This window comes from Thamnophis sirtalis, unplaced genomic scaffold (genome assembly GCF_051295495.1).
Source record: "Thamnophis sirtalis isolate CommonGarterSnake01/CBP01778 unplaced genomic scaffold, rThaSir2_p1.2 scaffold_11, whole genome shotgun sequence".
Classification (NCBI taxonomy): Eukaryota; Metazoa; Chordata; class Lepidosauria; order Squamata; family Natricidae; genus Thamnophis; species Thamnophis sirtalis.
The window spans coordinates 41,460,625-41,488,249 of record NW_028261391.1 but is presented as its reverse complement, the minus strand read 5'-3'; the positions used below and the strand labels follow the sequence as shown (position 1 = coordinate 41,488,249).

The following is a 27,625-nucleotide window of genomic DNA, read 5'->3' as shown; positions in this document are numbered from 1 at the left end:
TGATGAATACTTTCTATAATATCAGACCTAAAATAGGAAACAGCAGCAATCAGAGATGTTTATTCACATGACAGAATCAGTATTGGAAAGAGATTTGCAAGTTAGAATTCAAAACAGTAAAAAGAAAAAACTGCAAAGGTTTGAGAAATTGTGTTCAATCTCCAGTTTAAACTTCAAAAAATTGACAATTGGTGGTGAGGCAATTGGCAATGAGGCCCAAAGATATTGGAAAATGATTCAATCATGGTTGGAACAAATGGTGGGAGACCAAATTTTGTTTAAACTAGAAATTTTTCTCCTAGGCGTAATACCAGAGGGGTTTAAGAAAAATGTACTCTATCTAATTATACATGTGCTAACTGCGGTGGCATAACTTTTGTGCAGTATTGGAAAAAATAAAATACACCATCAGAGCTAGATATAATCAGAAAAGTGTTGGCCTGGGCGGAAGCAGATAGGCTCACTCTTGAACTTAAAAATAAAGGGGAATCAGAATATTTTGAAGTCTGGAACAGATTTTATGATTGGTATAAGACAAGGTGACAAGACTGGAACAAACTGTATATATTGTGATTGGACAGAAGGATAGATAATGCACTAAGTAGGCTAATATTTAATGGTTGAGACTAATTGTGTATAATGTGAATGTATGGTCACTTCGACTGTGATGTTCTGCATTGTTTTAAATGTAAACATAATAAAAATATATTTCAAAAAAAAGTTGACAATTGGAACAGATACATCTTCCAATTAAAGTTAGATCAGGGAGATGCTGATTTTTAATATTCATAAAGGCCCCCAAGCTTTAATATATTGATGAAAAGCATAGCAGACAATCAGAATGCTGCTTTTAAGCAATTTTATTCTTGGCCAGAAAAAAAACTTCACTGTTTATAAAACAATTAAAACTGTTAATTGAGAGCATTTTTACATTTGTATGAAAACTGTCTTAGTCATGCAATTGATTATTCTGTAGCTGATCATGGTATTGCTCAAATAAGCTTAATACAAAGTTAAGATACTTGATCATCTTCCTTTAGCTGTAAAAGGTAGGTATGAAGGAATTAACCTAGGAGGCATACATTTCCCATTCTCAAGATTTCATTCTCAGTTTCCATTATTCTAAAGTGTTTATACTACATCCTATATAGAAACATCTCAAGTGATTTATTTTGTATATTCCTTAATCTTCAGGACTTTCAAAGAAAAAAAGGCCCATGACTCATTTCCCCCATTTACTCTATTAAGCTTCTCAACTAAGTCTGTTTTGTTTTCTTCTTCATAACACCAGAATCTGAGATCATCAGGTGAAGGTAAATGGTGGGAAATTCAAGAAGCTATTCCACATTATACACCACTTAATTTAATCATATAAATTCATTTTATAAAACAAGTCACTTTTTAGATAATTTTAAAGGATTCAAAACATTCTTGGGAGTATCAGAATATGAATAATTAGAAGTTATACGGCTCTAAATGCCAGACGTTAAGAGTAAAGCTTCATTCCCGATGATTATATAGTTTTCTAGGCAGGTTTCTCATTGCCATTTTCCAGGATATGTTTATGCCTCTGAATTCTAGTATCTAAAGAACAATTTTAATAGGGGTTATTATCAACATACAGCACCTTATTTGGAGGCTTCCCAGAGGCACACAGTTAACCAATATGCTTAATTCCAACACTGCTTTTCTTAATTTTTTGTTGCTATTTTAGCATTCAAATTGATATTTTTCTTACAAAACAATTACATAACTAAAATCAGTTTGGACTCACTTAATCATATATTCACTTGTACTGTGTGTACTGTTTATTTTAGTAGTCATGTTGTTATAGGGGAATACATGGAAAATTTAATGCTAAAAATACAGAAAAAAGCTTTGATGTAAAACAAATAGCAATAGCACTTAGACTTATGTATCACTCCATAGTGCTAGTACAGAACTCTCTGAGCAGTTTACAAATATCAGCATATTGCCCCCAACAATCTGGATCCTCATTTTACCAACCTCAGAAGGATGGAAGGCTGAGTCAACCTTGAGCTGGTCAGGTTTGAACTCCTGGATGTGGGCAGAGTTATCCTGCAGTACTGCATTCTAACCACTGTGCCACCACAGCTCTTGTAATGTATCTACCTAATTTATGCAGAATTATTGAATTCATTTGCTGCCTATCTCGCCCTGGGACTACGCTGGAATTATAAGGGAAAGATTTGAAACTATTTTAAGTTTTAAATCTTTAAAGAATCAACAATTAATATACAAAGTCAGTTGGTATGACTAAGTAGCTAGATATTTGTTGTTGCAAATATCAGTTTACACATTCAAAATTATCAGTCTGAGACTTTTTTCTTTAACCTTTAGGCAAGTTCACCTTGTTATCATATTGTGTCTTACACATCTTACTTTTAACCTCAGATTTTTTTTACATAATTATCAGTTATTTAATTGCCAAGAATTCAGAAAAATGATAGCTGTCACCAGCACATCTGGAATCTAAAACCATTGTTTAAAATTCCTGTTTTCTTCCAATAAGCTATCAAATTATCTACAAGAACTGGTTTGCCAATGTGTCTCTTAACAACTACTTACCTACTAGGTCAAATAACATAACTTTTTGTGCAAACACCTAAAACCATTCAAATCTCAATGTATCAACTGCAAGTTATATATACTACATCTCTTAGGGCCAGACAGGTTTTTGTTTTCTTTTTCCTCTAGAAAATAACAGCACTTTCTGAATCACTGGGACCAATTATTATTTTTCCTTAAGGGACACAGTTTTAGTTGTCATGGTTTGAGTTTGCAGTTTACTGCGATCCTCAATATTCCAATGTTACAAGACTATAAATTGTCTTCCTTTCAATAGCCATGTATAGCTTCTTAGGGTAATAAATTGGATATGGTCTTCCAATCTCCAGAGATGCAGAGCTGGAATACATTATTTAATTAATTTACTCTTCTTTTTTTTTCTTTCTCAGACCTCCATATTATGTTTTTAGCAAAAGGTTTTTAGTATGCCAGGTCTGATTCAATTGCTGTACATAACGGATAAAGCCTTATCTTCCTAAGCAGTTTGTTGAAATACATACATTATTCTCATGGAATGTAACCAATTCATAACTACTTTATTTTTTTAAGCTTATAAGCACTGGAACTTCAGATTTTTTTTGCAAATGTTATAGTTTTTCATAACTAATATTTTCTCTCTGTGAATATATTGCTATAAAACTAAATGACTATCATCTTAACCTTTTCCATGGACTATTTTTTACCAATCCTTTTGGTGCTGCTGTTGCACAATAATGGAGCCCAACATAATTATCTACACCAATTCCCAAATAACTTGGGTACTTTAAGATCTAGGTTAATTCCCCCAGAGAGTTCAGATACCAAACTAGCAGTTCTTGTATTTGTCAAAAGTCTCATAGAATCCTGGTCTGACTTTTCTGATATTCATACGTAGATGCTGATTTTCAGAAGGAACTGATTCATTGTAAGTGGTTGAAGTTGCTGTCCCAGTTACCCAACAAGACGACAGACGCTTTCTTTTTGCTTTATCTGAAAACCCTCCAATTCCCTTGTTGTATTCAAGACAGGAGTCATCTTTATTCTTATTAACATCTTCAACTGACTGTTCATCCCTGTTTGAAGTCATTTCTTTCCGCTTACGAGCTTCTTTCTCTTCCTCTGCAATTTTTCTAAAATTCTCTAAAGACTCAACCTTTCTCCGTCTTTCTATTGTTTCCATTTGTTTTTTGTCCACAAAGTCCTCAAAGTACATTTTTCTCTCATTCCTCTGGTCTTCAAGGAATTTCCATTCAGTATCTGTCATCTTAACACCACTCCATTGCTCCAATTTCTCTCGTGTAACAGTGTCTGTACAAAATATATCAAAAAGCTGTTCTGAACTCCTATTGAAGTCATCTGCTTTCTGAATAAACAGTTCATTTTTTCTTCGCTTTCTGGATTGGTATAACTTTGAGAATTCTTCATATACTTTCAGAATATGCTTCTTTATGCTCTGTGTTGCTATGGTATATAGATTGCAAAACAACCAGTGTTCCTGCAAAAGTTCAGCAAGCAATTGGGCAGCATCTTCTTTGGATCGTTGTGCTTGTCCAGCCCTTTTTGGATGCAACAAATACAACATGTTTTGAATGACATCCTTCTTTGTAGGCAGAATTCCTTGTGCAAATTCAGATGATTCCACATAATCAACAGTTCCCAGAGTCTTTTTTGCTTTTATTTTATCCAAAGCTGCCATAATTCCTGTTTAAAGTCACTCTATATCAAAAGCTGAAAAAGAAGGAAGACGTTAGCTGAAATAACACCAAGTACTAGTTGTCGCTTAACTATCATAATATGGATCGGCAACTCCACCACTAAGCAAAGCAGTCATCAATGGGAAACCATAACCCATGCTTTCCAGCTGGAAGAGACAAGACTACTCAGTTTTACACCTTTAGCTTTCCTTTGCCTTCTTACCACTTTGGAATGCTCAAGTACCCGCTTACTATCAAAAGCAATGCAATCATATTGGCAGCCTGAGAGTTGCAGGCAAGTTACACAGCTACAGTACTCTTGAAATCTCTTCCTCCTCCAACCTTTCCAGTCTGCTAAAGGGTGGGGGTGGGGAGAAAGAGAGAGAGAGAGAGAGAGAGAGAGAGAGAGAGGGAGAGAGAGAGAGAGGGAGGGAGAGGGAGAGATAGAAAGGCTCTCTTTTACTTGACCCTTTCCTGCTGCCAGCATGGTTGCATTGCTTTTGATGTGTAAATAAGCAGCTTACTGTTTCATTAAACTGAATAAAACATTAGTATACTATTTTATTTACTTAAATACTTCTATTTTCAATTATCTCTATTGACAGAGATAACTATTTTTTTTCCAAACAATACAGATTTATAAAACAATGTTTATGCAAAAAGTATATTTATTTTATTAAATTTATATCCTGCCCATATCACCGTTACAACACTAAGGGATATAAGCTGAGAGACAAATAAAAGCAACAAAGCCATGTCATTGCCATCTCCTGATTAAATTGCATTATGTTTTACAGGATCTGCCTTTTAAAATTATTCTGAAGTTAGTTGGACCAAAATGCCTACTTGTCTGCAGGTGAGAGATACTTTTCATACATAATATTGGAATCCACACTGACCAACAGGTAAATTCAAAGTGAATTAAAGCCCAACTTCAGTTTAGCATCCAATAAGATCTGGGAGACTAGGCATGCATCTATCAAATAAGCAGTGTCATCTGGCAGGGTCTAGGAGGCATGTCTTTTCTCCTTTCATCTCTGCTGAGATTTAGATACCGTGTAGTCTTGTCCCTGGCCTTGTTTTTAAAGGCTCTTAAGACTTCACTTTTCCCACAGGAACTGGCCAGGTTTTATTAGTATCTTAACTATTTTTAAATTATTTTTGATTCAATGATGTTGTCTCTGTATGTTATTATACACTCTAATTCACATGACAACTGGATGTCTATATAAATTAAAATAATTCAGGATCATCTTGAAATAGCTTCTATCTATTCAGGGAAAAGACATCTATTTGGATTGCTGAAGGTTCCTTCGCCATATAAAATCTAGGGAAAAATAAGGCATCTTATTCCTCAATGGAATGGAAACCCCATGTGGAATGCCAACCCACCAAAAATCTCAATGATCCATTATTCTGATTCTTTTTAAATTCCTTAAAAGTTGACCTATTCAGAAAAGAGTTCCAGTGCATATGCCTATTATAATATTTATGGTTAATATTTGACATTATTTCTCAATTAGTCTGCTTTTCTGTTATACCACACAAGTCTTTTAGAGTGTGGCAATATCTGTATTAAATGAATAAATGTATATTTTCCACTGGTGGAAATTGCAATACTCCTAAGTAAGAATCTTCTCAAAGGTTTTTTTTTTGGTGTGGAGTCATTTGCAGCTGAACATAACAAGTTATCAATCACAACTACATTAAACCTGCTCTACACTGTCAACTTTTAACTATTTATGCTCTTCATTATACACAGTGGAAATTCTCTGCATCTTTTCAAAAGCCTTAATCTCTGGGGGAAAAAATCAGCTTAGCTGCAAAGCTTATTTAAACTAAACTTTGAATTTCGAGAACTGTATACATTCTTAAATATTAATCCTGCATACTTTAATTACTCTTAAACGTATGTGCAAAGAAATACCGGCGTAAACAGAATGCACTTTTCTTAAGATATGAAGAAAAAATATGGAAACACAGGGGAGAGTAATCGGCACTCCCATGTACAGTGCTCGATTTTTATCCAATAATCCAAGAAGCCTTCAAAATACAAACTTTACATTTCAGAGCTAGTTTATAGTTGTAAAATTTCCAGCAGCTTGCAATTTTATTTATTTTTTTAAAAGTTGCACGTCTGCAGGGCAGGTGGCCAAAGAAAACATAAGACAAGAAGGGTGAAAGAACTCTTAATAGGATAATAAATGTATTAGTATTTGGGCGCCACAAAACTATTCGTGTCTTCGCTGCAACACATAAATAACAATTATTCATTCAAATTATATACCGCCCAATTCTCTTCTCTAAGCTAGCAGTTTTGCAAAACAGGGTAGACGAACCCCACCAGCCACCTCAATCTACCCTGCTGTCAGCAAACTCCAGAATACCTATAGGCTCTTTATTTGCTCGCTGGGTGTGAGTGACTGGGCGCTGTCCTTCCAAACGGAGAATGAGACGCTTCTCTCCATTTGGCAGATCCCTGTCGCTACTTCACTTCACTTGGCTTTTCCCGAACGAGGATGCTACGTAGAAAAAGCAAAGGGCCACCCGACCCATAAGGGAAGGGGGTGGAGCGGCCTCCTCCCTCTCGGCCTCGTCACGTCTCTGCCCACCTGCGTATAGCAGGCCATCTGAAGCCCAGGCTCTCTCTTTCGCCGTAGGCCAGCGGCAGCGGAACCCAGTCCGGTGAACTCCAATTCCGCCTTTCCCCTCATCTCTCCCTTCCCGTTTCAGATTACCAGAACGGCATTAAAAAAACACACACACGGTAAGGCGTCACTTACAGGCCCACGCGCCGTGCACCATCCTTTCAGTGAAACCCCGCGAGACCTCGAGGCAGCGAAAAGGGAAAAGCGAACCCACCTCCGCCATCTTCGAGAAGGGCATATTTACAGCTTGCTTTCGAGGGAATTCCTTCCATCTCTATGGTCCAAACAGGCTTTTAAATCAGCGGCTGATGAAAACAGCATTAACCAACCAGGAATCGTCAGCTATAGCTTGCGTTTCGTTTTTGACTAGTCAGCGGAGAGGAAACGTGGGTAAGGGCCTACCAAGTTTTGGAAAATTGACAGGACCACTTTTTTTCCTAGCGAGAAAAAGAATCGACTGAATAACAGCACAGCAAAAAACAATAGCCCACCACCATCTAGTCAATAAACGACACCACGGTTAAAAAGAAGGGGGTTCGCGTCGCGGGGAGGGGGAAGTAGATTGTTTAAAATTGGATGGCACCATCCTCATCGACGAAAGCTGCCCGAGTCACAAAAACAGGGAGGCTCTTAGCCAATTGGCTTTCGTTGGGGGGGGGAGAGAAACTCGATTGGTCCTCCAAAGGGAACCTGCTTAAATTGCCGTTAATCGAAAACTATATTCGAATATTGCCCAATCAGCTCTTCTCTGGGAGCACCGTCACCGTGCCAACGAGGGCGGGACTAGAGTAAGTGCTTGCCGTTCTTCCTACTAAATGTCAGTGCTTAGAGCTGCTCTTGCTGCGTGTCGGTTTATTTTTTCAATGGCTGCAATCGCAGCCAATCGCTTATGGCTGAGTAGGAGGGGCGCGGACTGATGTGCGTTGAGAGTATTTCCCTCAGTAACCAATGGCGACGCCGTGAAGTTTGTGTAACAATTGTCTCGCCTAGTTGAAGTCTTCGACATTTAACCTTGGTGAGAAACTCGCTTGGTTGTGTGGTTGACGGCTTCTTCTTTTTTCTCTCCAGGATATTGAACACAGTGATGCGCTACGGGTTTTTCCTTCCCTGGAGGGAAAGTCTGCTTATCTTTTGATTGATAATTGTACCATCGTTTTTGCTTGGTGCAAATTTTTTTATTATTGTCAGATTAAATAAAAATTTAAAAGCTAACCTTGGCACAGATTTGTTTAACTTCATAAGATTGTTATTTATATGAATATATTAATAGTTGATGTTAAATGTAGCGCTGTTAAATAATGCACTCAGGGAATCCGAAAGTATGAGCCTCCTCTCCCAGAGGACTTGCAATTTAAAAACAGAAGGAAGAAGGAGATAAAGAAATAAAACATCACATTATTTTAGTGAAAGATGCTAAAACTGAATTACAAGAGAACACTGGAACTGGAGTGTTGTGTCAAATATTTAATGAGCTAATTTAGTTTTGTCTTTTACTGTGATCCAACCCCTTTACTAGGTTACCCTTTTCTTTTGGCTATTAAGGAAATTGAAATTCAGCAAATCTGCAGGCACTAAACTTTGATATAGACATTAATAGGTATATTTTGGATGCTTGTTTATTGAAAGATTCATGTTACAGCCCACTTAGTCATTTAGGAGGTAACCATTTCCAAAGCTATTTTTGATAAACCAGCGATGCTCTTAAGGAGCAACTACTGAGTGATAGCAATTAGTAAGAGGGGAAGATGGAAAAGTTGAAAACTGGACAGATTTGGTTGAGCATATACTACCAAGTATATGAGAATTAAATGCTCTGTATATCATACAAGATTTCATTGTTTAGTCTTATTCAATGCTGCACTAACAATGTCAGCTGATTTTACTATGGCAATGTACCAAGTTCCCATCCTGCAAAACTAAAATGTTAGATAGGTTCCCTATTTCAGTACAGTTACTGTTGAACTGTAATTTTCAATAGCCTGACCAGTGTTGAAGGATGTTATAATTTAATTATATGTAGAGATTCATCAGTTTCCCATATCTTAATGGAGCTAAAGAATGGAGTTCACTTTCATAAGCTTTATCAATGACTATCAAATTAAATGTCTTTAAGAGAGAGAAAATTGAGGGTGAATTGGTGGGTGGCTTCTTATTGGTGTAATTCTGCTTCCTCCTAAATCAGAGAGACAGAGCTTGAGATATTACAGGAGCCTTACTTACTCTTATAGCAGTAGACTTATATACCGCTTCATAGGGCTTTCAGCCCTCTCTAAGCGGTTTACAGAGAGTCAGCATATTGCCCCCAACAATCTGGGTCCTCATTTTACCCACCTCGGAAGGATGGAAGGCTGAGTCAACCCTGAGCCGGTGAGATTTGAACCGTTGAACTGCTGATCTAGCAGTAGCCTGCAGTGCTGCATTTAACCACTGCGCCACCTTGGCTCTTATGCCTTACTGGTGTCCATAAAAAGTTTGTTTCACCACTGACAGAAAAAGATTGCTGGATTCAAAGGGATTTTGAACAACATATATACAAATTAATACCTAGTTAAAAGTCTAAGTTTTCTTTCTGCTTCTGCTTGAACTAATGTATTAATATAATTTGCTAATACAGAGAAAAAAGATTCATTATTGGTTCACTTAACCCAATATTGGCTCTATTTTGTCATATACTAGTTCTTTGTAGCCCTCCCTGAGAATAGTACTATTGCCAAAGATTTGACATTACCTTTCTGTTCTCTGGGTATAGGGAAGGTTGATTGTATATATCCACATTTTATATATTGCATATATCCAGCTTCTGTGTATTCCTTCCTGAAACTCTTAAGCTCCAGGACCTGGATAAACAAACAAACTATATATAGTCACCAAAAGGTTGAAAGTCCACGAGTGCAATTCCTGGGAAAAGATTTGAAATTATTAAATTATCATTTGGCTACCCATGTCTGAACAGCATCAATAGATAAAATCAGTTGTGTGGTGCCTCCTAGTGATACATTTAATCTAGGATCCTGAGGATGCAAGTGTTTTGAGAATTAACTGGCAATCCTAATGCCTTTCTGACAACAAATTTGTAAAAATGTAATGGCAACCGAAATAAGGGATCTCTTAGATTCCTTTTTCCTGACTATAGATCCTCTGGGTTCAGGCTCCATTCCTTGCCAGTCACATCACCTAGAAGCAATTACTGCCAAACATATAAAATAGTCATTCATTTTGTCTACCTGCATTGGATTCTTTTGTACATCTTTCTTTTGAAGCCAACATGCCTATTTGCATGAATTTCTAAGGAGTTTTAGCTTTGTCTGCAAGTACCTGAACTGGGCAGCTGGCAGGCCACTGCAGAGAAACAAATTGTGATCGATAGTTGCATGATACATTTTTCTGTTTCAGCGCAGGCCATTGTTTCATAAAGAGGCTGACTGAGAATGGAAGAGACCACCTTGAAGATGATATTAGTGGAACAAAGAACGGAGACTAATGAGACATTAAATTGTAATGGAAAAAATAATATCTCATCAAGCAGGTATGTAACTTATTCGTTACCAACTTATAGTCTCTGCTTTTAATGTAAGTACTAAGATCTTGCTGTTTCATGTATGATTTCTTTTACAATAAAACCTGTTGAACTCAATGGGTCTTATTTTAAACTGAATTTGCACAGGATACGGTTGCAAAACTCATTCAAGAACATTATCCTGGAATGGAATATCCAGATCACCAAGATTATTAGCCAATTTCAAATGTCTAATTCAGAGTCATAACTACATACAAAATGTTTTCAAAATTAATGAATGTATCAAAGGGCTTTCATGAGGCAGCCCACCACCTCAATTTTATGACAGTTTTCATAGAAGGTATAAAAATACAATTTTGTAACATTTGGAGGTGAAATAAAGTACTTGTCACTGCTTGAAAAAGTGGATAGCAATGGAAAAGATTTGTCAAAGAAGATTTTCCAAAATACACATTGCAACCTAGTATAATACATAGGTGGCGGTATTAATCTATGTGGTTCTTTCTGTTGATAACCATTTTTCCATTCTATTTCCTATAGGAAAATTTACATGGATTACAATGCAACCACCCCTTTGGCACCAGAAGTGATTGAGACAGTTAAAGAAGCCATGTATGAAGCATGGGGCAATCCTAGCAGTTCTTATGAAGCAGGTCTGATGAAGATAATATGGAAATGTTTTGTGAAAGCATCTTTTTGGGTACAGTCATGTCTAGTGGTAAATGATGGGTCTAATCTTGAAGGGTTATTGGAGTAGCAGTTAAGGATTTATCAGAAGACTCAATCATTGAATGGTGAATCATTACAGCCTCCAGTCACTTCTAGTAATAATTATGGAAAATAAAGATAGCCCTAATAACCTTTAGATCTGAATGTTGCGGTTAAATTATATGTACATAAACATGCAACACTGCATTTTTTCATTGTTTAAAAAATGATACATGGGCTTGCTACTTGGAAAAGATGATAGGATAGCATCCAATGTTGTATGTGTATGTATATATAATTTAACCGCAAACAGTCAATAGCAATAGCAATAGCAGTTAGACTTATATACTGCTTCATAGGGCTTTCAGCCCTCTCTAAGCGGTTTACAGAGTCAGCATATCGCCCCCACAGTCTGGGTCCTCATTTCACCCACCTCGGAAGGATGGAAGGCTGAGTCAACCTTGAGCCGGTGAGATTAGAACCGCTGAACTGCAGATAACAGTCAGCTGAAGTGGCCTGCAGTACTTCACCCTAACCACTGCGCCACCTCGGCTCAGTCAGATTTATGTGTTATTGAAAAACAATGCAAATATTTTTTTAAAGTGTGTAAAATTAGTCAAACCATCAACCACACCTGGCATTTACAGTTCAAAGCAACAAAATAGCTTATTTGTTCTTAGCATCTGGTAGCCCTCACTAGATGTTATAAAACCTAGCCTCATTAATATTGTTTTGGGGTTGGATAACTTTCAGAGCTATGTTTTGCCTCCAAAACAGTGGGAGGAGAACTAGCATTTTAGCACACCTTTTTGTCATGTTTTTTTTAATTCTTATATTATTTATACATATCAATGCGTGAATGGTGTGACAACTGGATATCATACGTTTCAATAAAAATAAACATAGTATTACATTTTATCACACCTGTAGCTAGTGTTGAGTGTTGTTTATTTAAGGAAGAAAATGCCATTTTAACACTAAAGAAGAACAAAGGATGACTTAAACCTGTCTCACAGACTGTGGAATAAAATGAAGGTAATTTCATGGGTACAAGACTGAAAAGTGGTGTTGCCAGGACATCCCTGTATAATGATTATGTGCAATCGGAACAAAAGTCCATAATTAAAATGTACATGCATTTAGTGTGAGGAACAAAACCTCCAGGATCTACCTTATATGATGTATTTTTGTGTCTTGCCTCCACAGGTCAAAGAGCAAAGAAGATCATAAATGAAGCTCGTGAAAATTTGGCTAAAATGGTGGGAGGACGGTTCCAGGACATTATTTTCACTTCTGGAGGGACAGAAGTAAGATATCTGAAGTTGTTAATAGTATTTTGATCTGGCTTTTATTTTTAAAAATGCCTCCAATTGTTAGCCTTATTTAGTTTTATTTTCTGGAAATGAAATTCTGGCTGAGAAAAATCAGCAAAAAAATAGTAATTACTTCAAAGAAAAATCTTTTTCTATCCTACAGAATTCTTTAATCTGATTTGTATTTCTTTCTTTCTTTTTTTTCTCCAGGCAAATAATTTAGTGATTCATACTGCAGTAAAAGATTTTATGAAAAGCAGCAAACAAAGTCCTGTTGCAACAAAAGAAAGCCATGAAGAAAAGACTTTAGGGACACTTCCACATATCATTATATCTTGCATTGAACATGATTCAGTTCGTCTCCCTGTAGAGCATCTGGTGAAGGAACAAAAAGCTGGTGAGCAATTGATTTTATCGCTCGAGCCATCAACATTTTTGGTGGCACTTTTGAAATGCAAGTGAGGATGTTTCTCAAAATGGCTGCTATTGGGGGCATCGCCATTTACAAAACACAAATTTAGTAGAATACAAATTTATGAGTTTCTTTACCTCACTATCTCATTTATCATCCTAGGATGCTGTCTGTCATTCCCAGTTTACCTTTGATGTTTTTTTTTATGGGTAGATGAGTTTTCAGAACAAGTATATATCTGCAACTATTAAAAATTCTTTGTTTTAAAAAAATATCCATGGAATCTTGCAAATCTGTTTGTGCTGTACCTCTCTTCCTTATAGTTCAGTGAATTGTGGCATTTCTGTGTGAGATGCTTCCAAATGTTATCTGGCTATTTTGGACTTTAAAAATACTTCACTCTACATGGGGCTGCCCTTGAAGAGTGTTCGGAGACTGCAGTTGGTCCAGAATGCAGCTGCGCGAGCGATATCGGGTGTTCCTCGGTACACCCATGTTACACCTATCCTCCGCGAGCTGCACTGGCTCCCTATTAGTCTCCGGATGCGCTACAAAGTGCTGGTGATTACCTTTAAAGCCCTACATGGCATTGGACCTGGATATCTGAGAGACCGTCTCCTGCTACACACCTCCCAACGTCTGATAAGAACCCACAGGCTAGGCCTCCTCCGGGTGCCGTCGACCGGACAATGCCAACTGGCAATCACTCGGGGGAGAGCCTTTTCTGTAGCTGCTCCGGCTCTGTGGAACGAGCTACCAGCAGAGATCCGGACCCTTCCCACTCTCGTGGCCTTCCAAAAAGCCACCAAAACCTGGCTGTTACGACAGCCCTGGGGTTGCTGATTTTCAAATCAGGTTCAACCCCCAGTTAAACCAAATGTATGTTGTGTTTTTTAAATTGTTTGTATTGTTTGTATTCTTCCCATATGTGTTATTTTATTTCATTTCGTATTTGTAAGCCGCCTGGAGTCCCCCGGAATTGGACGGCATATAAACTCATTAAATTGCGAATTGCGAATTCACATCTTTTTGCCTAACTAACAGTTCCTGTGTTATCTCCATCAAGGCCATCTTATTTTCTGAATGAAATTCATGCATTTCATTCTGACATGCTAACTTACACCATTGATTGTAGAAGATAATGGTTATAAACATGAAAGGGGGGGGAGTTAAATGAACATCTTGGTTTAGGAAGAAGAGGGTATGAGGAAGAAACTCAAGTTTACCTGCTTTGATTTTCTTTGGTGTAAGAGAGGTCAGAAGAAAACTCTTGTCAGGCCTTCAAAATTCTGTCATTATATCCTATATTATAGGACCTATAATAGTACAGTTCTGTTCCTGTAATTTTTATGGGTTCTGTTTCCTGACTTGGCTACTATAAAAAGGTTGATACCTATGTTATCAATATTATGAGATTAAATTATTAGAACTTTATCCCTCCTTTTTATTTAATTATATGGAGCTATGCAAGGAATTTGTAGGAGATGTCCAGGTTGAGTCAGGGGAGGGGCAAGTACATCATCAGTTTGGAATCCCTTCATGCCCATAAGAAATCTAAGTCCAGCCCTCTTTGAATTCCATAGACTCTTATTTATCTATCTTCTTTTTATCCTGGTTTGTAGAAGTCACTTTTGTGCCAGTATCAAAGGTAACCGGGCAAGTGGAAATAGATGATGTTGTTGCAGCAATCCATCCAAACACCTGCTTAGTTTCTGTAATGCTAGCAAATAATGAAACTGGGGTGGTGATGGTGAGTTGTAAATTTAATTGTTATAGTTCCTAAATTTAAGAAAAATAGTTAGATTTTTAATTAAGTGAGATTACTCCAGATGCTATCAAGTACTGACAGATATTCTCGTAAAACATTTTCTATTGTATTCATTCAGCCTGCTTTCAGTCACTGACTGAGGAATTGCAAATGACAAATGATTGTGACTGAGAGGTTGTTTCAGTTGATTGTATTCCAATGATGAAGCAATATCTACAATGACGTTTGGATGACAAATAAATAAATAAAGCCACCAGGAACAGGTTTATTCATATATGAGAATATAATGAATCCACTGAAATATATTTATATTTCTGTAGATTGATGGACAATCTTTGTCTGACCTATAGTATTTTATACATTTACCACATTTTATAAAATTGTGAATCTTTTTATTTTAAAATATTAAATTTTAAAATATTAAAAATTAAATAAATTCTATGTATGCTTTCATACACACATACACATATATTTGAAGTTATTTCTGATCTCCCTTTTGCTAAACTAATGCCAAAGATGTATCAAAACAGGTTTTGGGGGTGGCTGCTCTTAACATTTAATATCTTCAAATTTCTTATTTTTTTGTTATTTATGCCAATGTTCTTGCTCCCATATTTTACAACAATTACTTTATTTTTGGCAGCATGGGTTATTAGATTTTTGTTTATTAAATTGCTAAATATATGCGCAACATATTTTGGCTTAGTTTTTTATTATAACATTTGCTAAATAAGTAGAACAAGATCAATATTAAGTTACTAGGTAGATTCAGTTATGTTAATAATAGATTTTATGACTGTAGAAAGATGGTAATATTAATATTAGTTGATGACTACTTTCTATTTCAGTAATTCCAAAAATGAATTACTAAATACTAATAGGGAGGGAAAGGAAGTGTTTTTGATAAAATTATATCTCCTGACACCTAACAGGAAACTTTTCTCTCAGCCCATCTCAGAACTCAGTCATCAGATTGAAGTTATCAACCACAAGAGAAAGGCCTCTGGTCTGCCATGGATCTTAGTGCACACAGATGCAGCCCAGATGATTGGAAAGGGGCGAGTGGATGTCCAGGACTTGGGAGTAGATTACCTCACTATTGTAGGGCACAAGGTATATTTTTCTCTGTTTGGGCTTCTATCTCGTTGTTGTGACCTCTTCTGAACTTTGGATAATTTCATACCCAAGAACAGTAGTTCTCACTTACTAAATTAGAAGTAAATGCCTCTAATTTGGTTTGTCATTTCTGGAAATTATTCTTACAGATCTCATGTGACATGCTGTTGGAATGTGTTGGATAGCTGTACAGTAAACTGCTTTGAATAATCTTGCTATGCATGTTGGTATACAGAATATAAAGCAGTAAAACAGTAGTAATAAAGTATTTAATTATGCCAGGTGTTTAGGGAGGCGCACACTGTTAAGTCTGATACCTCTAGGAAATTTTTGATAGCTTTCTTTTTCAAAGAAGAAGATACAAGAGTATCTATTATGTTTGATTTGATACTAACCAATTGTAATATCAAGAAGTGGAAGTAGTGGGAACATTTAGAGAAATGACTATATAAAGTTGAGATTATCCAGAGAGATACTTGACTCTCCTACATTGGATTGGTCAAGCAGAGACTGTGTAGCCATCCAGCACTGAACCTTTTACTTTGAATTCTTACATGGAATAGACAGCCCAATCCAGTTCCAAAATGGCTTCATTCTGCTCTATAATTCTGTGATGAGAATCATTGTTTGACTTTAAAGATACTTCAGAAGTTTCTTTAAGGATTCTCCAGCAGATGGCCCTCAGAAATAATTTTTGAATGAAATCTTTTTTTTAATCCACTGAATTTTAGGACTTTTTCATGTGACAGCATTAGCATCCTTTCTTGCGCTCCATAAAACTTCTATCATTTTGCATTACTCCTGTTACATTTTCCACTTAATTCTTACAGGAGGACAAAATTATAAAGTTGGAAAAACCCCTTCATGACACTTGGTCCAATATCCTTGCTTCTTATTCTCTGGCCAATGGCTCTCTTTGCTTAAATGTATCTGCCAACTATGCTGAAGAAGATTCTTTACTCATTACTCTGTTCAATAAATCTTCTTGTTAGGAACCTTTATCTGCGTTGTTAACTATAATTTATCTGCCTTTGGTTTTTATATATTGCTTTTACTGTTGTGATTTATAATTGCAGTTTTATGCCCCACGTATTGGAGCCTTGTATGTGCGAGGACTTGGTATGAATATTCCCCTTCACCCCATGCTGTTTGGAGGTGGACAGGAATGGAGCTTTCGCCCAGGGTATGGTAAACAGGACCACTAGATGAACCAACTGAATTGTTAGAGACAAATATATCATGACACTGTGGCAGGATGTTCAACTTTCTTTGGTTCAAAAGCATGTAGGCAATGCTTGATGACATATTCAGGACTGTAATCTAAAAGAGGGCAGTCAGGCAAAACCCATCACAAGCAGGAATGGAGTATTTTGTTTTATTTGTATTTATTTGTATTTAGCAAGTAAAAGTAAATAATAAAGTAAATAAAAAGTGCTCTTTTGAACCCTGCTATGCTGCCATAAATCAATCCATAGTTCTCAATCAGGGCAGAATAACCTAGCTGAAAATATTATGTTTTAGACAAATTATACAAAAACCTAGCTGTCTTGAGAAGGATCCCTTGTAGGAAAGGTGGGGGGGGGGGAGAGAAGGAAAGACCAGCAGTAAATTGGATGGACTCAGGTACAATAGTGACATGTATGCCATGGGAAGACCTGAAGGACCAGGCTGGAGACATATTGTCTTGGAGAAGGTCTATCTATATCGTCACCAAGAGTTGACACTTGCATGGTGGCACAGAATCAGTTAAAAATAGTAATCATTAAAAATTAAAGTGTTATTGCAGAAACACATCCATCTTTCTCTCCCCCCCTCAATCCAATTTAAATGAATCAAAAAGTATGGGAAATTAAATAGATGGGTTCCTATCTATTTCTGCTTTTTGATTCCAGTTGTCTGATTTTATCTTAAATTGCAGAAAAAGGAAATGCAACTAAGATAAGAAGAGGAGAGAAGATAAACAGTAGAGGAGAGAGCAGGCAATGCTGAGAGTAGCAGAGAGGCAGATAAAAGATGTAAATGAAGGGGAAAGCAGCAGGATAAGGATTGCAGAAGAGTATAAAATGAATTGAGTTGGGAGAAAGTTGAGGGGAACTGGATTGAAGCAGCAATGATGGAAATACAACTGAGAAGGAATATGAGTAAAGATCACAGGAACAAAGGATGAGAATTATCTTAGGTAGGTAGGAAGCAGATGTGGTATCAGATAGGTTAAAGACATAGAAGAGAAGCTACAAATAGAAGTAACACAGAAGGTAAAAAAGATGATGGACGTAAGAGTGAGCATAGTAGAGGGGAAACTGGAGGGAGAAGAATTTGGAAGAGTAGTAGAGTAGGCACTTATGAAGAGTAGAGGTCAGGGCTGAGGCCTAAGAAACTGGTTTGAAAAGGAATCATGGGCAGCACTGATACCTACCATGCCACACATTTTGCACTTCTATGCTATAGTGAATAGTATATAGATTTTAAGAGTATGCAAGAAAGTTTTTAAAAGGAAATATTTGGAATAAAAATGCAAATAAGCTTGAAAAATGAGAGGATTTCTGTTTTCTAGGTAGTATCTTGATTTTCATTTGAAGTGTGTATTTTATTTACTTCATACATTAATACAGGTGCTAAAAAATTCACACAATTGTAGACCTTGTATTTGTGCAACTTAAAGTGTATGAATAAAAGCTACTTTTTTTTAGGACTGAGAATACTCCAATGATTGCTGGTCTTGGCAAGGTAGGCTTAAAAATAGTAAATAATACAAATATGCAATGTGGATAAACTGTCTTGTTGAATAGTGTGTCTTTACTATATTTAAAAAAAAAGAGAAAATAGGTATCAGCAAGTCATAGATTTACATAGCTGAAGGAAGGCTAGTTTAACATATAGTGAGACAGTGACAGATGATGTTGCAAACAGATGCTTAAAGCAATCTCACCTTTTTTTAAAGCAACTTGAAGTTTTCAGTCTCAGCAACTGCACAAATAGCTTATCAGACTAGAAGTAAAACATCAAGATAGAATATAAACAAATGGCAGGGAGTGGAGTCCACAGGAACCAGTGCTTTTATCATTTGCCTCCTTTTGATACCTCCCTCCAAGGGAATGGCTCTGATTGTTGAATGTAGGTAGTGCAAAATATGCTTTGCATGCTTTGAAAATCATTTGCAAAAAAGAAAAAATAATACCTTTTGGACTTGGTATTGATTATTTAAAAAGGTTTTGGAGTACCTTGAAAAAGAGTTTCAGGTTTATCCCAATTATTTCTGAAGTGTGTACAGCCATACTGCAGAATACCCCAACATTTTCTATTACTTTTTATCTTTAAGATTCTTTTGTAGATATTGGGTTTTGTTAAGTAGAGTGTGAAATTTTGGGGACCCAGTGGAGGAGATTCTACCATATTGGCTTTTTGTCTATCCTGGCTAATGAAAATAAACATTATATGGTCAGGTGTAAAAGGGAACTGAATGATTCCTTTCGAATTTGGCTCTAATATTTAACCTGATATTCTCATCTTCTTTTACAGGCAGCTGAATTGGTGAATGAAAACTCTAAGCTATATGAAGCTCACATGAGGAATGTTCGGGATTATCTGGAAGAAAGGCTTGAAGTAATTTCAGTTATTTGCCTGTTTTCTGTATAGTTCTGCAATCTTTATATGGGAGCAGGAGATGACATCAGAAAGCTACCGTGTTTCCCAGAAAATAAGACAGGGTCTTATTTTCTTTTGACCCCCAAAATAAGCATTTGGCCTTGTTTTCGGAGAGTTCTTATTATTTTTGTGGTGCAGGAGGCGGTGAGCGTGGTCACCTCATGGCTTCTGCTGTGTTGCAATATTTTCGAGGAGGGCTAAACACAGTCATGGGGCAGTGATGCCTTTTAATCTAGAGGGAAGCAGAGCAAAGGGCAAGAATGCTAAAAATAGCAAATGGACAGAAATGACACAGGAAACAACCTTGATTCAGATTATAGATACATGTATCATGTCTGGATTAACCCAGTGACTATTGCAGAACTGACATTTTTGTGTAATGGAATAGCATCGAAGCCTCTTTGAATTGCCTTTCTTGGAATTCATTACTACAAGAATTGTGACAAATGCCCTACTTTGATTTGCCAGAATAAGGTAGACCTTTCAGATATTCTTCCCACATCTGTGAGCAAGGTGATAGTTAATCCTGTTAGTGCTATACTGAAAGTTATACTGCCACAAGGACAATACTACCCATAAGTATCTTTATTTCGTTATGTATTTAAAATTGTGTGGGTTGACATTTTATAAAAAGTATTACTTTATATTCTAGACTATATTTGGAAGACAAAATATCCATTTTAACTGTCGACTGAAAGGCTCTAAACGACTTTGCAACACCTGTAATTTTTCTATATTGGGCTCAGGTCTACAAGGTAACATCTATGTCTATACTTGCACTGTTTTTTAAGAACTAGTCTATGATTGATTTATGGGATTTTATATTTAGTGATCAATACAAAATTTAGTATTAATTGCTTTTAAAACTAATCTCTCTGCCTTAAACCAAATTAAGAGATTATCAGCATGCTTTTGTGTGCTTAGTCAAATTTGCATTATAATTTCATTATGAAAATGCCAACTACAGATGCAAGATATAAAGATATTTTTTTACAAATGAATTATGTAACTAGTCAGAAAGCATTTTGCTGTTTTGTCCCTGAAACATCATTTGAAATGTATATTTCCCATGTTCCAATTTAGTTGTAGCAATTTTATATGTGTAATCCTAACATTGGTTGTTAACATTCATGAGATGTCAATTCTACTAAAGTATGAACAAGGATTGATTTTTTAAAATTATATCCTAGTTATACTTGATACCGTAAGCAAGACTATAAACAAATTTTATGTGTTTCTTCCATAGTTAGATCCATAAGTACTTCATGAGAAGAGAGCAGATGTATATCTTGTTTTTTCTGTAGGTTGGCTGGTGCTCTCACGCTGTAGGACTTTGCAAGCCAGTGTTGGGGCAGCCTGCCACTCTGAAAAGGGTGACCAGTAAGTAGCTGGTGTTCTGTAATTAGGTTCCTGTAATTGGAGGGCATATGTGAAGAGGTTTGTGTGTGTGTTTGTGTGTGTGTGTTTTACAAAGAATTAACCACTTAGAGTCATCACAGCTCTCAATTTCTCATATTACCCAAGAATTATGGAGGGTGGTGATGATAATGTTAACATCTGCTGTGGAAAAAAAATTATATACAGTGTTTTGTGCCATTTTAGCCATACTTTTAGAATTTCATGAGCCACATCAGCCATACTACCTTCCCAAACATTATGTTGCCACCTTTGTCATAACAAGCAAGCTATGCATTGGTAACAATATTAATGCTGCTGTTAACTACCGTATTTTTTGGAGTATAAGATGCACATTTTTTCCTCAAAAAGGAGGCTGAAAATCTGAGTGCATCTTATACATCGAATACAGCACTTTTTTGCCTCCTGAAGCCCCGCCCCCTTCACAAAAATGGCCATGCATATCCTTATGGAGACTTTCAAAGAGCTCTTGGGGGCTGGGAGGGCAGAAATGAGCAAAAAATTGGCTGTTTTTTGCTCCCTCAGGACCCAGCAGCACTCTATAAGCCTCCATAAAGCTATGTATGCAATTTTGTTTGACAAAAAATGGGCCCGTTTTTGTGAAAAATGGGCTGTTTTTTGCTTGTTTCCCCCTCCAGGAGCACTCTGCAAGCTCCCCCCCCCCAGGCTTTTCATGCCTTTTTAAAAAATCGGGCCCATTTTCATGAAAAATGAGTCATTTTGGGGAGTTTTGCAGCGTGCAAAAACTTTTTTTCCTTTCGGAAAGCTCGTTAGTTAGAGTAATTGATCAGAATTAGATTGCTCAAGTGTTGTGCCAGCAGAAACAAGTCTTACGTGCTGCAGATTGTCAGTAATTTCGTTCTCCAGCACATGGATAAATACACCTGGAAACATCTACCTACTTACTACTCTCTCTCCCTACCTACTTACCTACTGTATTTCTCTGTCTCTCTCTCCCTATCTACCTACCTATTCTCTCTCTCCCTACCTACCTATCTACTGTATTTCTCTTTCTCTCCCTCTATCTACCTACCTACCTACTTACTCACTCTCTCTCCCTACCTATCTACTGTATTTTCTCTTTCTCTATTTCTCTCTCTCTATCCCTCTCCCTATCTATCTATTGTATTTCTCTCTCTCTCCCTCTATCTACCTGCCTACCTAACCACTCTCTCTGGCTACCTACCTTACTGTATTTCTCTCTCTTTCTCTCCCTCTCTATCCCTCTATCTACCTACCTTCTTTTTTTTTAAATTTCCCTCTTCAAAACCTTGGTGCGTCTTATACTCCAAAAAATACGGTTATTGACATAGACCTATGTTGCTTAACAACTAGTGTTTATTTAGCGTATATCATAGAGTACATGGATATAACTAGTAAGAATATATAAAAGGAGCTCATTGTGGTATATGTGTTAGGGAAATATGTAGTCAATGAGGAATTCAAGAAGTTATAGATAAGTTATAGGTTATATTTTGAAATAAGTTGAATGGGAATAAGTGTTCTATAGATATATTAATATCTAAGCCATTTATCCAATTGAGTGCAGTATTTGTTAGTTGAAGAAAATATTTTTCATTCTGTATAAGTTCTCAAATATCAGTTTGTCAACCATTCTAACCATTATATTCTTAACAGCTAGTAATGGTGGTGACAAAATATTATGATAAATAATTACAGCCCTTACATAATTGTAATTTCCCCCTTACTCACTGATAATATTATCCAAGAAATAAGCACTATTCACAATCCGTTATTCTATACAATAGGAACAAATATTATATGATTTAAATAATTGTGTTCCTCCATGGATCTGCATCAGTTGACTCTTTCTATATTATTCCTTCTGGGTCTTTAGGAGTAAGACGTGAGGAAAGAGATATTATGCAGCCTTGATAGAAGTAGGAGAAGAATTGACTATTCAGAAGCTAAGAGTATTTTGATTTAGCTACCCAGGCCATTATGGAAACTGATCAATCTGCTGACATATGTGTTAATTCCTAGTGATACGGATATGCTTTGCACCACTGTACACAAATATTTTCCCAGATCCCCATAGCCCTCTTTTTGGGGGGGAAATGGTCTCTATAATTAATGGAGTATGATGAATTAGGATATTGCAAAATGCTTTTGTTCTGACTAGACAGAAAAATGTAAAATGACGAACCAAGTATCAAGAAGTTACTTGCTCTCCATATTGTGTGCTCTATATAGTATTTCAGAGAAGTACTTAGTATAAGTACTTTGCATTTATATCTTTTTCAAAAGACTTAAAACCATACTCTGAAACCTATAGAATTTTTGTTAAAATTGCCATAGTGTTTTGGAATGCACAAAGATAGTGACATAATATTAAGAGACTTATTCTAGTAGCTTTGCTGCCATCCATGACTTGAATCCATAATATGGTTCATTATTGATTCATTTTTCTTTGTCTCACCAATCAGTTTATAGCACAGTCACTAAATATAATCAAATCTGAATGCATCTGTTCTTGTAGTTAAAATAGTTAATTTTTAAAAAACCATTATTTTTAATACAAGTATGGTTCTTCTGAATCTTTTCATGCTGGCTTCTCGTGTTCTATTTTGGCTACATAAAAACCTGGATTTTAACTTTAAATTTGTTATTAGCTGGTGAAATAACATACTGTATTAAAAATCCACAACCTTTCATCACAGTTGGTTAAGTCATTAAGAGTATGTATTATATATAATAACTTTTTATCAGTTTTAAAGTGCTAACACTTAATAACAATTCCACTTTCTCCATACTTTACACCTTAATGTTTAGCTGGTCATCCATATAATATGTATTAGAACATTAATATCTTTACATTAATCTAATTACATTAATTCATTAATTCTGACAGAAATTTCAGAATTACTGATTTGTGTCTACCGTCCTTATGAAGTCTGGAATTCTGTATACCTCAGTACACAAACTTACTTTAAATGCACTTTAAATGCATACTTGCATTTCTATTGGAATAAAAATATCTTAGAAATAAATGTCTTTTGGACAGGAGGAGCTATGCATAATTTGTTTCCTTTCTCTATATGCTTCTCAAATCACCATGGTAAAAATACTGTTAATTGTTATATTTTGCTTTAATTGTGTCTGTTCTCTAGGCCCTCAGCTGTACTGCTTAGCTGTGGAATTCCTTATAATGTTGCACAGAATGCCATACGCCTCAGTGTGGGCCGTGATACAAGCAAAGAAGATGTGGATCTGATTGTGGAAGATTTGAAACGGGCTGTGGCTGAGTTACAGTAGGCTGGATACTTATAGTCAGCAGCAGCAGCAGCAGCAACAACAACAACAATAACAACAAAAGATTCTCTTCATCAGTGTCCGGAAGTGAGCTTATCTAGTCCTGATGCTTCATTGCTCAATGTGCCATACTTACATCTGACATATTGTGAGCTATTGTGTTCCCATCAATTCTGTGAAACAGAATTTTTGTTGAACATCAAGTAATTTGTTTACATTTATTGAATACCTAGGAGCACTGTCTGTATCTATGAGCACTGATTTCTCCCCCTTAAATTTAGCACCAGTAAATCCAATTGGTGAATTATACCTTTTAACATGTTTTACCAAGCAGAAGGAAGAGCAAGGAAATATTTCTACCGGATATTTAAAGTTGGTGCTGAACAGAAAACAAATGTGAATATAACGGTTGTACCAAAGGTGCTTTTTCCAAAAGGCAGCTGGACTTTCTTTTGCTTTGAAAATGTTTACTTTTCATCCAAGAAGCTTCTTCATTCATGTCTACGGAGATTCTCAATTATCCAGGCCATGGTTGTCCCAAAGTGTTTTTTTTCAAACACCCTGTATTGGGTCCCCCCCCCTTGAAACGTTTCACTTCTCATCTTTCTTCAGCTTTTTGAATGAGAAGTTTTCAAAGAAGAAACCCAAGAAAGTCAATTTGTTATTTAGAAAAAACACCTTTGGGACAATCATGACCTGGAAGAAGGAGAATCTCCGTGGATATGAATACAATAAGTAGAAGGTATATGCATTTATATACATGTGTATATGCCATACATATGTATACATATATGGTCAAGTAAATCTCTAAATTTAGAAATGTATAATAATAAATTGTTCTACTCTAAAAAATACATGTATGCATATGCACTGTGAAAGAATATATAATATATCTATCAAGTATAATACATCTATTAGAATTAAGTAACAGAGAAAACCAGAATATTGGTTACATATAGGCCGGCTTCCTTCCATTTAACTTAGCATTAGAAGTTTATAGTATATAGCATTATAGTTTTGTGTAGTTAAACATGTTGCCTTTAGTTTTGCAAAATAAAAATGGGATAAAAATCTAATAACGAATTAACTGAAAAGTAAATCATACTGGTGGCAACTCAAATGTTTGGGATCTGAATCAGGGGTTGTTGCTGTCCGTTTCTGCCATGAATGGCAAGAGGACAGAATTGGCCACAACAATAATTCCCTTTTGAGAGGAAGCAGGTGCTGTGATAGAAGCTAGATTTCACTGTCACTGTTTCTTACAAATCATTAAAGTCATAAATATCATAAATAGGAGACTTGTTCTCACTTGAAAAATCCTACAAAAGAAGAGATAATGGCAGCTGGGAATATATATGGCAGCTTTAAATATTGAATTTCAGAAATATGTAGTAATTGACTTGAATATGTGGAATAAGGTCTACTGTTTTTTTTACTGCATCTACTGAACCATTGTTTGCTAATCGTGATGGAACTAAAGAGGTAATGTTTAGTTTCTTGGTAACTGTACTTGTTAAGGTTTTAATAGGCAATTCTACAGTACAATTCACTCACTATCCTTTCATAATATTATTTGTTTTACATGGTAGCATGACCTGCTACTAAATGGTCAAAGTGGGTTATACTGTAAACTGATAAATATTATATACTGTGGGTTATACTGTAAACTGATAAATGGTCAAAGTGGGTTATACTGTAAACTTTCATAATATTATTTGTTTTACATGGTAGCATGACCTGCTACTAAATGGTCAAAGTGGGTTATACTGTAAACTGATGCCCTCTGTAAAATGTAAGCACAACTATGTCTTAACATGAAATACAACTGTTTAATTATTCATAGAAAGATACAACATACAAAGAAGCAACCAGTTCAAGTATCTGATTTTATGTTGACTGTAATTTAAAGTAATATAAGCATTTTATTTTGTATTTTTTGAGTGTTGGCCTTGCCCATCTCCTTTAACTATGATACTGCAGGAAGTTTATTTGTTGAATTTCTGTCTGATCATTGTGGGATCTGAGCGAAAGGCAATTTATAGGAACATATCAAATATTATCTAATTTTCCAGTTTCCTTCATGTTCAACAGTTTTGTTTAAAAATATTTGCATCAAACAATAACTAGATCTATATCCAGATTTGCACAGATTCAAGGATATTTTACATAACGGTAGTTTTTAAAATCAGTGTTATTGAATTTCTTCCCCATTATCCACTCCCTCTTCTCTTGGGAGATGTGTTTGGAAAATTCAGTCTCTTTCCTCTGTTCAGCCAAACCGGTTCTTGTTTTGAAACCCAGTACAGTTTAAACCCCAAATATATTCTTATAATTTGGAAATATGTTTTGATTTGCAAAAGACTCATGAAACAGTTTCCTTTCCCTGACTCTTGTCTTGATCCCTCGTCTATTTCTGTCCCTTTTACAAAATTAGATTTATTTATTTATTTATCCATTTATTTATTAAGAAAGTTAGATGCATTTATGGATAAATTTATAATGAATGTTTGTGATGGAAACACTGTGTAGGAGACAAAAACATACGTTCATGCTATGTGTTTCTATGTTGTTTTTACAGTATTTCAACATGTATGTTTTCTGTGAAATTAGATTGAATGACAGATAAAAAAATATTGAACTGAAATTAATTATGAAGGACTAGGGTGTTTGTAGTAGGAAAACTGGAGTGAAAACTGGAGTGAAAACGAGTTAAATATGTGGTAAACATTAGAGCAAGAAAATTGTATCTGTTAATAGAAGATTGTCTAAAGAAGGGAACATGGATAGAGAGATATTCAGACATGCAAATGATGTTAGAATACGATGGAGTCTGTCATGAGGAATTAATATTGAAAAGGATTAAAATGTTTGTATACAACAGAGTGCTTCTGCCAACTTTCTTTGCTTATTGAAATTGTATAAGCTATTGTATTTGTATCAAGGGTACAATTATTCCATCTCAAATGACCCAGAATATGGTAAAAATATGGAATTATACTTTAAAAAAGCAAATGGTGACATAGGAAACTCAAAAAGAAAAATAGTAATTAAAGTTTCTTCAGTTTTTTGTAGCCTATAATTGATGAATACATAAAGCAGATAAAATTGCAGTTTAACAGTGCGACTTTTAATTTTTGCTATTTTATAAATTGGAGTATAAAATGTGCTTTACATTTGATCAGTCCATTTAAAGTACATTTGACACTTTAGGAGTTAATGTCACAAGAGAAAGGAGAATTAATAAAATCGAAAACTTTGCTATCTCTTACCAAGCCTGTGTTCCTTTCTTTAAGCCCACAACAGAAATTGGGTTTCCTATCACCTTTTACCAAGTAATCAGAAATATTCCTCACCTGCTTGATATATAAAATAAAAATAAGATCAAAGAAAGTAAGAAAAACAATAATAAAGCTCAGATAGATGGGAAAGCAAAGTGCTGTTGTACTGTGTTTCCCCGAAAATAAGACAGGGTCTTATTTTCTTTTCACTCACGAAATAAGCACTTGGCTTTATTTTCGGGGATGTCTTATTATTTTTGAGGTGCTGG

At 35.8% G+C, this 27,625-nt stretch overlaps 2 protein-coding genes across 7 annotated transcripts; one reads left to right on the top strand and one right to left on the bottom strand.

The window, feature by feature from the left end:
- Positions 1-844: 844 nt before the first annotated feature.
- On the bottom strand, positions 845-7,265 carry LOC106538391 (uncharacterized). 4 transcript variants are annotated; one of them, XM_014052865.2, is made up of 2 exons: positions 7,125-7,265; positions 845-4,296 (listed from the first exon to the last, which is right to left on the bottom strand). In XM_014052865.2, the coding sequence occupies exon 2, from the start codon at positions 4,262-4,264 to the stop codon at positions 3,395-3,397; it is 870 nt and encodes a 289-aa protein (XP_013908340.2). In that variant the 5' UTR covers positions 4,265-4,296; positions 7,125-7,265; the 3' UTR covers positions 845-3,394. The 4 variants fall into 4 exon arrangements, with proteins under 4 accessions (XP_013908340.2, XP_013908338.2, XP_013908342.2 ...); XM_014052863.2 differs by having other exon boundaries at positions 7,046-7,186; XM_014052867.2 differs by lacking the exon at positions 7,125-7,265 and adding an exon at positions 6,875-7,001.
- On the top strand, positions 7,159-27,346 carry SCLY (selenocysteine lyase). Of its 3 annotated transcripts, none has more exons than XM_014052858.2 (13): positions 7,159-7,300; positions 10,304-10,436; positions 10,968-11,080; positions 12,342-12,442; positions 12,659-12,845; positions 14,483-14,610; positions 15,577-15,741; positions 16,821-16,927; positions 18,435-18,471; positions 19,264-19,347; positions 20,042-20,144; positions 20,694-20,769; positions 23,937-27,346. In XM_014052858.2, exons 2-13 carry the CDS (start codon positions 10,339-10,341, stop codon positions 24,079-24,081), a joined length of 1,344 nt encoding a protein of 447 aa, XP_013908333.1. In that variant the 5' UTR covers positions 7,159-7,300; positions 10,304-10,338; the 3' UTR covers positions 24,082-27,346. The 3 variants fall into 3 exon arrangements, with proteins under 3 accessions (XP_013908333.1, XP_013908337.1, XP_013908334.1); XM_014052862.2 differs by having other exon boundaries at positions 7,217-7,300; positions 10,309-10,436; XM_014052859.2 differs by lacking the exon at positions 7,159-7,300 and adding an exon at positions 7,615-7,925 and having other exon boundaries at positions 10,309-10,436.
- Positions 27,347-27,625: the final 279 nt, after the last annotated feature.

Bases quoted from the DNA above. Each gene is read 5' to 3' on its own strand.
- LOC106538391 (XM_014052865.2), bottom strand. From the start codon at position 4,264: ATGGCAGCTTTGGATAAAATAAAAGCAAAAAAGACTCTGGGAACTGTT.
- SCLY (XM_014052858.2), top strand. From the start codon at position 10,339: ATGGAAGAGACCACCTTGAAGATGATATTAGTGGAACAAAGAACGGAG. The intron at 12,846-14,482 runs GTGAGCAATTGA...CCTGGTTTGTAG, and splicing joins GGTGAAGGAACAAAAAGCTG to AAGTCACTTTTGTGCCAGTA. The intron at 14,611-15,576 runs GTGAGTTGTAAA...CTTTTCTCTCAG, and splicing joins ATGAAACTGGGGTGGTGATG to CCCATCTCAGAACTCAGTCA.